Source organism: Ranitomeya variabilis, chromosome 5, assembly GCF_051348905.1.
Source record: "Ranitomeya variabilis isolate aRanVar5 chromosome 5, aRanVar5.hap1, whole genome shotgun sequence".
Taxonomy (NCBI): domain Eukaryota; kingdom Metazoa; phylum Chordata; class Amphibia; order Anura; family Dendrobatidae; genus Ranitomeya; species Ranitomeya variabilis.
Window position 1 is genome coordinate 197,220,849 of NC_135236.1, and position 12,084 is coordinate 197,232,932.

At 44.1% G+C, this 12,084-nt stretch overlaps 1 protein-coding gene across 5 annotated transcripts in view; it reads left to right on the plus strand.

The window, feature by feature from the left end:
* The window catches only part of FBN1 (fibrillin 1), a 408,947-nt gene that overhangs the window by 306,461 nt on the left and 90,402 nt on the right, over window positions 1–12,084 (plus strand). For all 5 annotated transcript variants that reach the window (XM_077263717.1, XM_077263719.1, XM_077263721.1 and 2 more), the window contains 8 exons: window positions 3,154–3,276; window positions 4,038–4,160; window positions 4,549–4,674; window positions 4,806–4,928; window positions 5,086–5,208; window positions 6,504–6,668; window positions 7,297–7,365; window positions 7,594–7,719. In XM_077263717.1, coding sequence (XP_077119832.1) covers window positions 3,154–3,276; window positions 4,038–4,160; window positions 4,549–4,674; window positions 4,806–4,928; window positions 5,086–5,208; window positions 6,504–6,668; window positions 7,297–7,365; window positions 7,594–7,719 — 978 coding nt within the window. The remainder of the gene's footprint in view (window positions 1–3,153; window positions 3,277–4,037; window positions 4,161–4,548; window positions 4,675–4,805; window positions 4,929–5,085; window positions 5,209–6,503; window positions 6,669–7,296; window positions 7,366–7,593; window positions 7,720–12,084) is intronic.

The window sequence follows — 12,084 nt, forward strand, 5'->3', positions numbered from 1 at the left end:
AATTTCACCCAATCTGCAGGGACAGGGGGAGTGGTACTTCACCCAAGGGGGAGTGGCTTCACCCCCTCGTGGCTACGATCGCTCTGATTGGCTGTTGAAAGTGAAACTGCCAATCAGAGCGATTTGTAATATTTCACCTAAAAAACTGGTGAAATATTACAATCCAGCCATGGCCGATGCTGCAATATCATCGGCCATGGCTGGAAACACTTATGTACCCCCCCACCACCACCACCGATCTCCTCTCCAGTCCTCCGTCCGGTGCTCCGCTCCCCTCCGTCGTCCTGTCCGCTCCCCCGTCCTCCTGCCCGCTCCCCCTGTGCTCCGATGCCACCCCCCCATCCTCCGATCCACCCCCCATGCTCAGATCTCCCCCCTTTCATACTTACCGGGCCTCCCGGTGTCCGTCCGTCTTCTCCATGGGCGCCGCCATCTTCCAAAATGGCGGGCGCATGCGCAGTGCGCCCGCCGAATCTGCTGGCTGGCAGATTCGTTCCAGGTATATTTTGATCACTGAGATATAACCTATCACAGTGATCAAAATAAAATAAATAGTAAATGACCCCCCCCCCCCTTATCACCCCCATAGGTAGGGACAATAATAAAAAAAATAAAATATTTTTTTTTCTTTTTCCACTAGGGTTAGGGTTAGAACTAGGGGTAGGGTTAGGGTTAGGGGTAGGGTTAGGGGTAGGGTTAGGGTTAGGGCATGTGCACAAAAAAAAACTAAAAACAGGGAGAGACTGAGAACTGTTGAGGAAGAGCTTCGTTTGTGTCTTTCCACCATTCCTGCCAGGATATCCCTTTTGTGTTTATCGAAACAGGCCCAGGTTTCACACTGAGTGAGTATAAATACATTTAGAATCTATATTATTAACTATATGTAGAATATGTACTGTTTTAGTGTCATTTTGTGCCATTTTGGTTGGTTGTGTGCCCCGGGATTTTTTAAGTATAAAAAGTGTGCCGCGGCTCAAAAAAGGTTGAAAATCACTGCTCTACGGCACAGGTATAGTCTATGTTCTGTACAGTCTATAGATGATTTAGGCAGGATCAATTGTCCTTGCTTCTCTGCGGCACAGGTATATTCTATGTTCTGTACAGTCTATAGATGATTTAGGCAGGATCGATTGTCCTTGCTTCTCTACGGCACAGGTATATTCTATGTTCTGTACAGTCTATAGATGATTTAGGCAGGATCGATTGTCCTTGCTTCTCTACGGCACAGGTATATTCTATGTTCTGTACAGTCTATAGATGATTTACAGTCTACTATTGGGGAAGCAGTAACTTGTGTCTAGTTTGCTTTAAGGAGAATTGCCAGAAAATGTGCAGTGTTTGTTTTCTTAGCTAGACAGGAATCTCCTCAAGCTCCCTGGACTCTTCAGAAAGATCCCAATATATCTTCGCGCCATTCTTTCCTTGTGTATCATAAATGTGACATGTCCTACATTCCACAAGAAGGACAATGTACAAAATATCAATTTCCCAAGCTGTCCAAGCTCTGTGGGAAAAACACATCCTAGTGGAGAGTACAAAGGATCAGTGAGGGGCAGCTACTCTGAGATAGTTTGGAAGTGCGTTTAATTAACTCTAATATTCAGTTCTTACCACACAGGCTTGTAATTGAATTTGTATCAGTAGAATAAGCACCATATAAAGCCCAGTGGTGAACATATGTCCTATCGTGGATGCCTTGAGGATCTCATAGAATGAGAAATCTATCATTTGCTTCATGAGTTACTAAATCACAGAAGAGTCTGATTGGTAGCTATAAGCCATACCTCCATTTCTTACATATAATTATTTGGAACTTCACCCACTATACATTAGTGCTCATGCACATGACCATTAAAATTGGACTAGTGATATCCGTTGCTTTCATGGATAGGACCCATTCCCATGTTATTCTATGTGGCCATGCACATGTCCAATGTTTTCCTCAGACTGAGTGGTGTGTGGAAAATAATTGCAGCATGCACGAATTGCATCCGATTATTGGATCACCCTCGCCTATCCATGTCTATGGGTTTGTGGAAAAAATTGGACCACACTCAAATTATTATTTTTCTTATTATTCTCCACATCTGAGAAAATCATATCATACTCCGATGAAACTCAGATCAGAGTTTGATCACAGTGTGATTAGTATAATCGGACCGACTCTTTGGCCTTATAGTAATCAATCCTAATATGAGACCATCAATGTAATATCCTAGACAATTCTTATAAAGTTGTCTTTACTGTACTTTACTGTAGATGAAACCTACAAAAATACTCCCACGGACAACAAGTCATTATAAACACAAATTTTATTGAAACAGTTGTATAAAAAACAAGTAAAAAAGGAGAGATCATACTGAGAAAAGATCATAGGGTAAATATATCAATAATTAGCCCCAAACTAATCAGAAAATCTGTTTCAAGTTTGTATGGGTAGCTATATACAGCTCGTATGCCCATGTGGAAAAAGGAGAGGTAGTAGAAATAAATGGGTCCCAAAAGGGTAACCATCCAGAAATTAGTATGCCATAGCCTAAAATTAAACACTCATTACACTATAAAAGTTTTTTAAGAGTACAAAGTTTATAAATGATTGACTGGATAATAGTGATAGCATGAATAATAAAAGCAAAAAATAAAGTGGCAATGCCTACAAAATAGTATTACATATAGAGTGCATTTGGCATAGGAAATATGAATAGGTCACTGCAAAGACATATATCACACAAAAAATAAGTGCATGTGCTAGAAAGTAGCAGTGCATTCATAGACACAGATTCAAAAAGTATATTGAACAGATAGGGATCTTGAAGACAGTCATTACTCGAAATAAAAAATGATAGGGCCAATGCCCAAGTCCAAGAGCAATGAGTTATAGCAGAAAACCAGATACCATTACGTTCATGAGATGATAAACATGGACATATATTTGCCTACATACACCCTTTTACTTGCTTTTCGCATAAGATGCTCCTCAGAAAGGGTTTGTGTACTTTACTGTAGTATAATAATATCTGAGCAAACATTAATATAGTTTACCAAATAAAACTTATGGCTAAACTAAGAAAATACATTATATATGTTGGGTTCTCATCAAATGATTTTATTGATATAATTTGAATGTTTTTCTGTTTCTTTTTTTTTAACCAGATGTCAACGAATGTGAGATCGGTGCTCACAACTGTGACAGGCACGCCATGTGTACAAACCTCCCTGGAAGCTTTAAATGTAGCTGCAACCCTGGATGGGTAGGAAATGGCATCAAGTGCACAGGTGCGATGTTTTCTCAAGTTATAATGCATCGTTCTCCATAAAAGTATTCATCAGTCAGAACTTTGAATGGCGGGACGATCGAGGATGCATGCCGTCACAACATTCAAAGTCTGATGAAGACAGTAGAGTGCAGTGCTTGGCTGTTTCTGTCTGTAGCATGCCGATCTATTCATTGGACAATATCTTTTATTCTTAACAATGTATGGCATATTCCCAGAATTAAATACAACTTTCAATATGCCCAAATGTGTTTAATGGCCAAAGACATATTGTGTGATGTGGTGATGGAATCAGTCTTAGGTCTTATGCAGATGACTGTATTTTCATGCCGAGTCCGATCCGACAAAACATCAGATTGCACTCAGACCAATGTTATTCCATGGTGCAGTGTACATGTCTGATTTTTGCCTTGGACAGTCTGTCCAATGAAAGAAATTGCAGCATACAGTATTTGCATCCAATATCACACTCAACCATTCAAGTCAAAGAGTCCGTGGAAAAAATCAGACTGCACTCGGATGATATTTAAATGTCGTCTGATGTTCATGTGCTGAAAAAATGGAGAAGATGGAGATTTTTTTTTTCGAACTTCTCCACATCTGAGAAAATCGGATCACACTTTGATCAAACTCTGATCAGAGTCTGATTAGCATAATCTGACCAATTCTCTCCAATGAGAGAGATTACGGTCGTGTGACACCAGCCTTAGGTTGGTTTGTTACTCAAAAAAGAATAGTAAATTCAGTTGACATTTCTTGCAGATCTTGATGAATGTTCTAATGGAACCCATCTGTGCAGCCAAGATGCAAACTGCAAGAACACCATGGGATCATACCGATGTCTGTGCAAAGAAGGATATTTTGGAGATGGATTTGATTGTAAAGGTGAGTCTGTAGGTTCTATATTGATTTGATAAAAGTTTATTTGTAAAGTGATTGTTTGTACAGGGCTTTTTATATTTCCTGTTCTGTGCTGGGAAGAGACTTAACATTAGACGAACTGTTTGATATTATTCTACTCTTATTGGCGTTTTTATTTTCATGGAGGTTGCTGTTGTCCCGATGAGATCACTGCAACAGATTAGAAAAGACATTAAAAATTTAGTCTGGTAGACGAATCGTGCGGTGTTATTGCCAACGAATAGGTCATCCTTGTTAGAACAGAGTTTTATAATTACAACAACAGGGATTTAGCTTCAATAACACATGGTGAACTCTTAAGATATGCCAAGAAGTCAAAGTGTTTAATAAAACTGTGTGCTCTTCTGGACAGATATTGATGAATGCACCGACAACATAAATCTATGTGGAAATGGCCAGTGTCTTAATACTCCTGGAGGATACCGTTGTGACTGTGACATGGGATTCTTACCAAGCCCTGATGGGAAAACATGTGAAGGTAAGATGGACTGAAGGTATCATGGGTTGCAAAGGAATAAAGAATATCTGTTTAGGTCAATCTATACAACTTACAAGCAGTTCTAAACTTTTTTTGCATCAATATTAAAAATAATATTCTTATATTTGTAGATATTGATGAATGTGCTCTTCCCAACATCTGCGTTTATGGAACTTGCAAAAACCTCCCGGGTCTCTTCAGGTGTGATTGTGATAGTGGATATGAGCTGGATAAAAGTGGTGGCAACTGCACGGGTAAGATCTAGATGGCATTTCAATTTTATGATACAAATGGATTCTGCTGTGTATTCTCCGTGGGTTTGTACATGGACTCAAAGTAGTTTTGTTAAGAAAACTGCTTTAGTATGGTAAAATGTCTAAAAAATACATGTTTCTTCCTTTTTTTTTAAAGATGTGGATGAATGTGCTGATCCAACAACATGTATAAGTGGAACATGTGAGAATACGCCAGGCAGTTACAACTGTGAATGCCCTCCAGATTTCCAACTCAACCCTACTCGAGTTGGATGTGTTGGTATGGCTTTTTAATAAATCTATTAGTCATTGTTTTCTACTAGGTAATCCTCATGAAAATATTAATCTTGTATCATCTATTGTAACATATTATTTAGCGACATCAGTATGAATTTCTATCCATAGAATACCTTCTACTCTCCAGGCCCTTACCTATGTCCTTCTGTTATTTAAGCTGGCAGGTGAATTATCGCTGCCCATCAATGCTCAAATATGCTTAAGGCTTTCAGTAGGGCTTTTCAGAAGGGTCTCATGCCTACCATAGGTAATAATTCTATGTGTATATGGAACGCATTATGGTGTTATCATACCTCACAATGGTTATATAGTTTATTGCTCTTAATAGGTTACCGTCAATTGTTTCCATAAGCATTTTGCCAAGCAGCAAGTTAAAAGCTTGCACAATTATGAAATATTGTCTTCTGCTGAACATTTGGGCCTCATTATTGTGTCAGAACCTCCCATTGCAGGATTATCAATATTGTATATTAAATGCTCCACTTTAGTCAGTATGTCACAGCACAGTGCTCAACCCCATTGCATAGCAGATTCTGTGGAAGATTTTAATAATCAATGTTTCAGATAAAAAGTTGTAGACATATAGGCCCCAATTCATCAAGACGAGTGTTTGTCACGCCATTCTTGGTGAGGAGGTGGGGTGCGAGGTGCTTGTTTCATTAAGAAGCGCAAACCTCTTAATGGCTAAGGCGAGGCATAAAGTTGTGTGCGCCTCGCCACAAATCTTACTCCAGTCAGAGACTGAGTAAGGTACAGCCATGACTTTTCATGAATTTGATGAATGGGGGTCATCATGCCTCGTCAGGCCCCTGTCCTACCTCAGCTCCGTCCACTTCATTGGAGCTGGGCAAAAAAGGCTTGAAAATGCCAAAAGTCGCAAAATTGTTGGGCTGTCTTGTTTTGCACAACATTTTTTAAACATTTCAAATCATTTTACACCAGTCTTCTGGATTGAAAACTTTGATGAATCGAGGCCTTCAGAAATATTGCTAGACTTCATAGAATCAAATGTCACATCGCTGGCACCAGAGAATCATATTAAAAAAAAATGCAAATTTATGGCACTTATTTATCTCCTTAAAAGAAAATACCATATGTAGATATGGACACTACTGGTTAAGTCAGCTCGAACCATGATAGTGTTCATATCTGATCTACTCCTACATTTCCCCCTTCTCCACCCAAACTTTCTATGTTAAAAAAATGTTTAAATAAAACATTCTTAAAAAAATTGCTAATGTAAAAGTATAATAATATATAATTTTTCCTATCGCACAGATACTCGGTCTGGCAGTTGTTACCTGGAGGCAAAACCACGAGGAGATAATGGAGACTTGGCCTGCAGTGTTGAAATTGGTGTTAGCATATCCAAGGCCTCATGTTGTTGTTCACGGGGTAAAGCCTGGGGAACGCCTTGTGAGCACTGCCCACCTGTAAATTCCAGTAAGTGTCATACGTAGGTGGGATAGATACCATGTTTCAGGTAAATGTTCTTTACCAAAAATGTTTTGATCTTCAAGATTTTGTTTTTTATAAACTAAAAATCTCGACATGAGTTATGCAGTTTTTCTTGTTGAAGTATTGCATAGTGTGAGTCCATTATTGGACACAAATTCCTTAGCATGTGACTGCAAGTATGTGATATTCATACTCCCAGCCACATTCCGACTAGACTGTTTATGGCCTCACTCAATACACTTACATAGAGTGGGGCAGCACACACTTAGTTGCAATGTGGCCGGGAGTATGCACAATGTATATTTGTGGTCACAATAACTGCTGTTCCTGTCGCTGGCACTGGAGAGTCATCAGAGCGCACAGTGAGAATTGAAAAGTCTGCAGTCACATAGAGTGACTGCGGACTTGTAGTTTAAGACCAGACAACCCCTTTAACCTAGAAGTAATTTAACACAAGAGCCTGTTGATGATGGATTCCTGACGGATGGTATCTGTCAAAGACATATGTCAGACGTATACGTTTGTTTAACATCTTGTGCCATACATCTTTACTCACAAATTAAGGAAGGATATATCTTGATGAAAGATAAATACTAATAATGTTATTTTTCAGGTGATTATAAAGTGTTGTGTCCTGGAGGAGAAGGTTTCAGACCAAATCCCATTACTGTTATTTTGGAAGGTAAGTTTGATGGAATTTCTTGAAATAGGTTCACTTAATCAGGTCATTTTCAAACCATGTGCAAAATCACACATCCAGCAGGAATGCTTTTTATTCCACCGTTTCTGGCTCTCTGAAATATGTCTGATTGGATTTTGATCACAATTAATCCAAACGTTTATGATGTTATTTCAAGATCCCTAATGCAGATTGTAAAAATCCTGATTTGCCTTCTTTACATTATTTCAGATATCGATGAATGTCTGGAGTTACCGGGTCTATGTCAAGGAGGAAAGTGCGTCAATACCTTTGGCAGTTTCCAGTGCCATTGCCCAACTGGCTTCTTCCTTAATGAAGAGACTCGAGTCTGTGATGGTAAGTCAAATCTTCCCAAACATGTACGTTCTCTCTCAAGATTCTTACAATGTACATTAACATTAGTAGCCAAACCCTCGCAGAACGAGCCTCAGCTATGTAAATGGAGCGCCCCCACACCGCCGCAGGGCCGAGGGGTACCCGGAGCCGGGCCTCTGGGTCTCAGTCCTGGGGTTGTCACGGTGGCTAGACCCGGTCCGTGGCCCTGTCTGTCAGTGGGGGACGTCCGGTGCAATAAGTGGTGTTGTAACGGTGCAGTTGTGAGGTGCAGGTCGCGGTAAATAACAAGGACACCAGGTTGCAGTCTCTTTACCTCTTTACTGAAGGTTTTTGGAGACCTCAGTCCAGAGCGCTGTTAACTAGGTTGCCAGAGACCGGCCGGTCCAAAGGCACATCAGGAGTTCTCTTTACAGGTGGGAATCAGTGTCTACCTGCTAGCGCTGGGTGTTGTAGTTCTTCCCTGCTGAGCTCCCGGGATAGTCCTCACAACTGTTTCTGTCTGTCTCTATTGTTCGTTCTCTTCGTCCTCCAGGTGATATGGTAGGACGCACCCGTATGACGGGGTAGGCCTGGAGTTCTTCCGGGACCCTAGAGTCGCCCCTCTCCCACAGCTGCCTCCGTTGTCTGCTTAGGTGTTAAGTGAGACAGCCAACCTGTAATTAGCTGTCCGGCCGTGGTTTGCAGTGTACTTAAAGTCTCTTACTTGCTCGGCGTTCCGGCCACCGACTGTTTGCGCCTCAGAAGGATGTTGCCTCGGTCTAACAGCACGACTCCTTCTGGTCCCAATACTTCTTTACTGTATTCCCGTTGTGCACTGGTTAGTTCTGCTCTGAGGAGTCTGCCAGGATCCCATCCCTGACAGGTCCTCTCACTAGCTCTTCCCAGCTACTTCTTTCTGTCTTCCTGTCCAACCCCCAGTTTTACCAGAGTTGTGAGGAGTGGCCTACTAGATAGGACCACCCCCCCTGGTGGCCGGAGTGTGAAGTGTGGTGTGAGTGTACCTGGTCAGAGAAACTCCTTAGTGCAATCAGACGTACCATAGCTCCCCATAGTGGCGGAGCCACAGTACTGCAACAACCAGGACTCTGGGGTGCTGCACTCCCCCCCGGTTAAATCCAGTACTCCGGGACTGGGAAAACAAGAACAATAATACATGTTAACAGGAAACACACAAATTTTTGAAATAGCATACCAATTGAACATAACTATGCTTCCCTTTACGGGAGGTGAGGATTCTTGAACGTTGCAAAAGTTAGGTCATGCACAGTTTATGACTCTCAGTTCAGTGGTTGAAACAGCGGGGACCCCGGGTAAACAAAGGGGTCCCCCTTATGAAAGTTTTTGAGCAATTCACCGTCCATTACTCTAGTGTCCATTTAAAAACCTGTAACAAAAAGATATGCATACAAACATTTTCAATTAAATAGCAGCCCTTATCAATACCTCCAAGTTTTGTAGCGGAGGGGAGTTTGATTTTGAGTGCTGCGTGTGGACCTTCGCAGCGCAGGGGTTGCTATTGGCCTAACAGGGCCCGCTATGCTTGCTACCGCTGGTGTAGTGCACTGTCTTCTAGCTACACTTCTAGTGAGTCTGGGTAGCACTGGCAGGTTGGGGCTCTCAGAGCTGCTATCAACAGTGGGTACAGCAGATTCACTGACAGCAGAGGGAGGATTTGCTGGTTCAGCGGTCGGCATGGTGTCATCAGTTAAGGCTTGTTGAGGTAGCGGGGCCGGCTGATCTGATACCACCATTGTTTCTGGTGGGTCCGGCTGTTGGAACATTAGAACAGGCACCGCGATGGCTTGGTTTATCTGAGTCCAGGATTGGGGAAAGTCACCAAGGACGGTATGGAACATTTTCTCCTTTTCCACCGGCGGGGAGATTTCTGGGGCCGTGCCCCTCTCTTTCAACTTATCGGGGCAGACCTTAAGGTGATCCCTGGATACCGCTGTCGAGGTCTCCCCTCTGTCCTTGCTGATGAGACAGACCTTTGTGTTGTCGAAGTCGGATGGCAGGATGGTATACGGTTCCGCTTCCCATTGGTCATCGAGCTTATGTAATCTCCTCTTTCGTTTAAGTACTTGCTCACCAGGTGACAGGGGAATCGCAGGAGCGTGTTGATTGTAGTCCTTTTCTTGTTTCTGCCTAGCCTGGGCGAGACTTCTCTCTACACACTCCTGTACTTCGCGGTATCTTCGCTGCCTTTCTGTATCCCAATCTGCCTCCGGCGAGGTATCTTCGGGTACTAGGACCCCCATGTCCAGATCAACGGGTAACCGACTAGACCTTCCTCGCATCAGGTACGCTGGAGTACAGTTGGTGGAACTTACTGGGATGTGGTTGTACATATCCACCAGGTCAGGCAACTTTGTCGGCCACAGGTTCCGTTCCTCCACAGGCAAGGTCTTCAATAAATCGATCACTACCTGGTTCATCTTCTCGCACATCCTGTTGGTTTGAGGGTGGTACGGGGTGGTTCTGATCTTCTTACACCCGTACAGCTGGCAGAATTCTTGGAACACTTCTGCTTCAAAGGCAGGTCCCTGGTCGGTCAGTACCTTCTCTGGGTAGCCATGGGGTCTACAAAAGTGCTGCTGGAAGGCCCTGGTGGCAGTCCTGGCCGTTAGATCTTTAACAGGCACAACCACCAAAAACCTGGAGTAGTGGTCCACGATGGTAAGGGCGTAGATATAGCCCGACCGGCTAGGTGTCAGCTTCACATGATCCAGCGCGACCAGTTCAAGCGGCCGTTTGGTGATGATAGGCCGCAGGGGAGCCCGTTGACTGTCACGGTCCTTTCTGCGCAGACTACATGGACCACACTCCCGACACCACTTCTCAATGGTTCTCTTCATGCCAATCCAATAGAACCTCCCTCGGAGTAGCTTCTCCAGCTTCCTCCATCCGAAGTGTCCGGCTCCATCATGGTAGGCTCCCAGAACCATGGGCGCATCTCGCCTTGGCACCACTATCTGCCACACCAATTCATGAGTACGTGGGTCGATGCTCCTCCTGCACAGCTTGCCATCATGGATAAACAGCTTGCTTCTCCCCTTCCACAGCTGTTGGGTTTCTTGTGGATCATCTGGGCCAGGGTGCAACCCAGCCTGCGTCAAGAGCTCCTTCACCTGACGGACCGCGGGGTCACTATCCTGGGTTTCTGCCCATCCGTGGTGGGGCAGGGGATTCAGCGTAGCATCCGGTTGGTTCTTGTGCCTGTTCTTCACATGGTGAGAGTTCTGAGTGGCTTTGGGGCGATGGAAGGCAGGCAGCTCCACCTCTTCAAGTGCCTCTGGGTCTTCTCCCACTTCTGGTAAATTGGGCATTCGGGACAGAGCATCGGCATTGGCATTCTGGTGTCCTGCCCGGTATTTGATGGTGAAATCATAGTTGGACAGCCGGGCCATCCACCGCTGTTCCAAAGCCCCGAGTTTGGCAGTACCCAGATGCGTTAGCGGATTGTTGTCCGTGAAGACGGTGAATTTCGCGGAGGCCAGGTAGTGCTTAAACCTCTCTGTCACTGCCCAGACAAGGGCAAGGAATTCCAGTTTGAAGGAACTGTAGTTGTCAGGGTTCCTTTCCGTGGGACGGAGTTTCCTGCTGGCGTAAGCGATCACTCTTTCCTTGCCTTTCTGGACTTGAGACAGCACGGCTCCTAGTCCCACATTACTGGCATCTGTGTACAGCACAAACGGTTGGTCATATTCGGGGTAAGCCAGTACCTCTTCTCCCGTCAGTGCCGACTTCAAACAGGTGAAGGATTCCTCCAGCTCTTCGTTCCAATCAAAGGGGGTGTTCCTCCCCTTGGTCTTCTTTGGTTGGCCCACCAACAGGTTTTGCAAGGGTGCGGCCTTCTTGGTGAAGTCCTTAATGAACCTCCGGTAATAGCCTACCAGCCCGAGGAACTGCCGGACTTCGTGGAGGTCACTGGGCTTTGGCCAGTCCTTAATCACTGTGACCTTGTCGGGGTCTGGGGCCACTCCTTCAGCACTCACCACATGGCCCAGGTACTGCACTTTAGGTTTCAGCAGATGACACTTGGACGGTTTCACCTTTAAGCCGAAGTTGGATAGGGCTTCAAACACCTCGGCCAGGTGCTTCAGGTGGTCTTCGTAGGTCTTAGAGAAGACAATTACATCATCCAAATATAGCAGCACGGTTTCAAAGTTCAGGTGTCCCAGGCAGCACTCCATCATCCTCTGGAACGTTCCGGGAGCATTGCACAATCCGAAGGGCATGTAGTTGAACTCACAGAGACCCATTGGCGTCGTGAAGGCCGTCTTCTCTTTGTCCGCCTCCGCTACAGGAACCTGCCAGTACCCACTGGTGAGATCTAAGGTAGAGAAGTAATTAGCAGATTTTAAG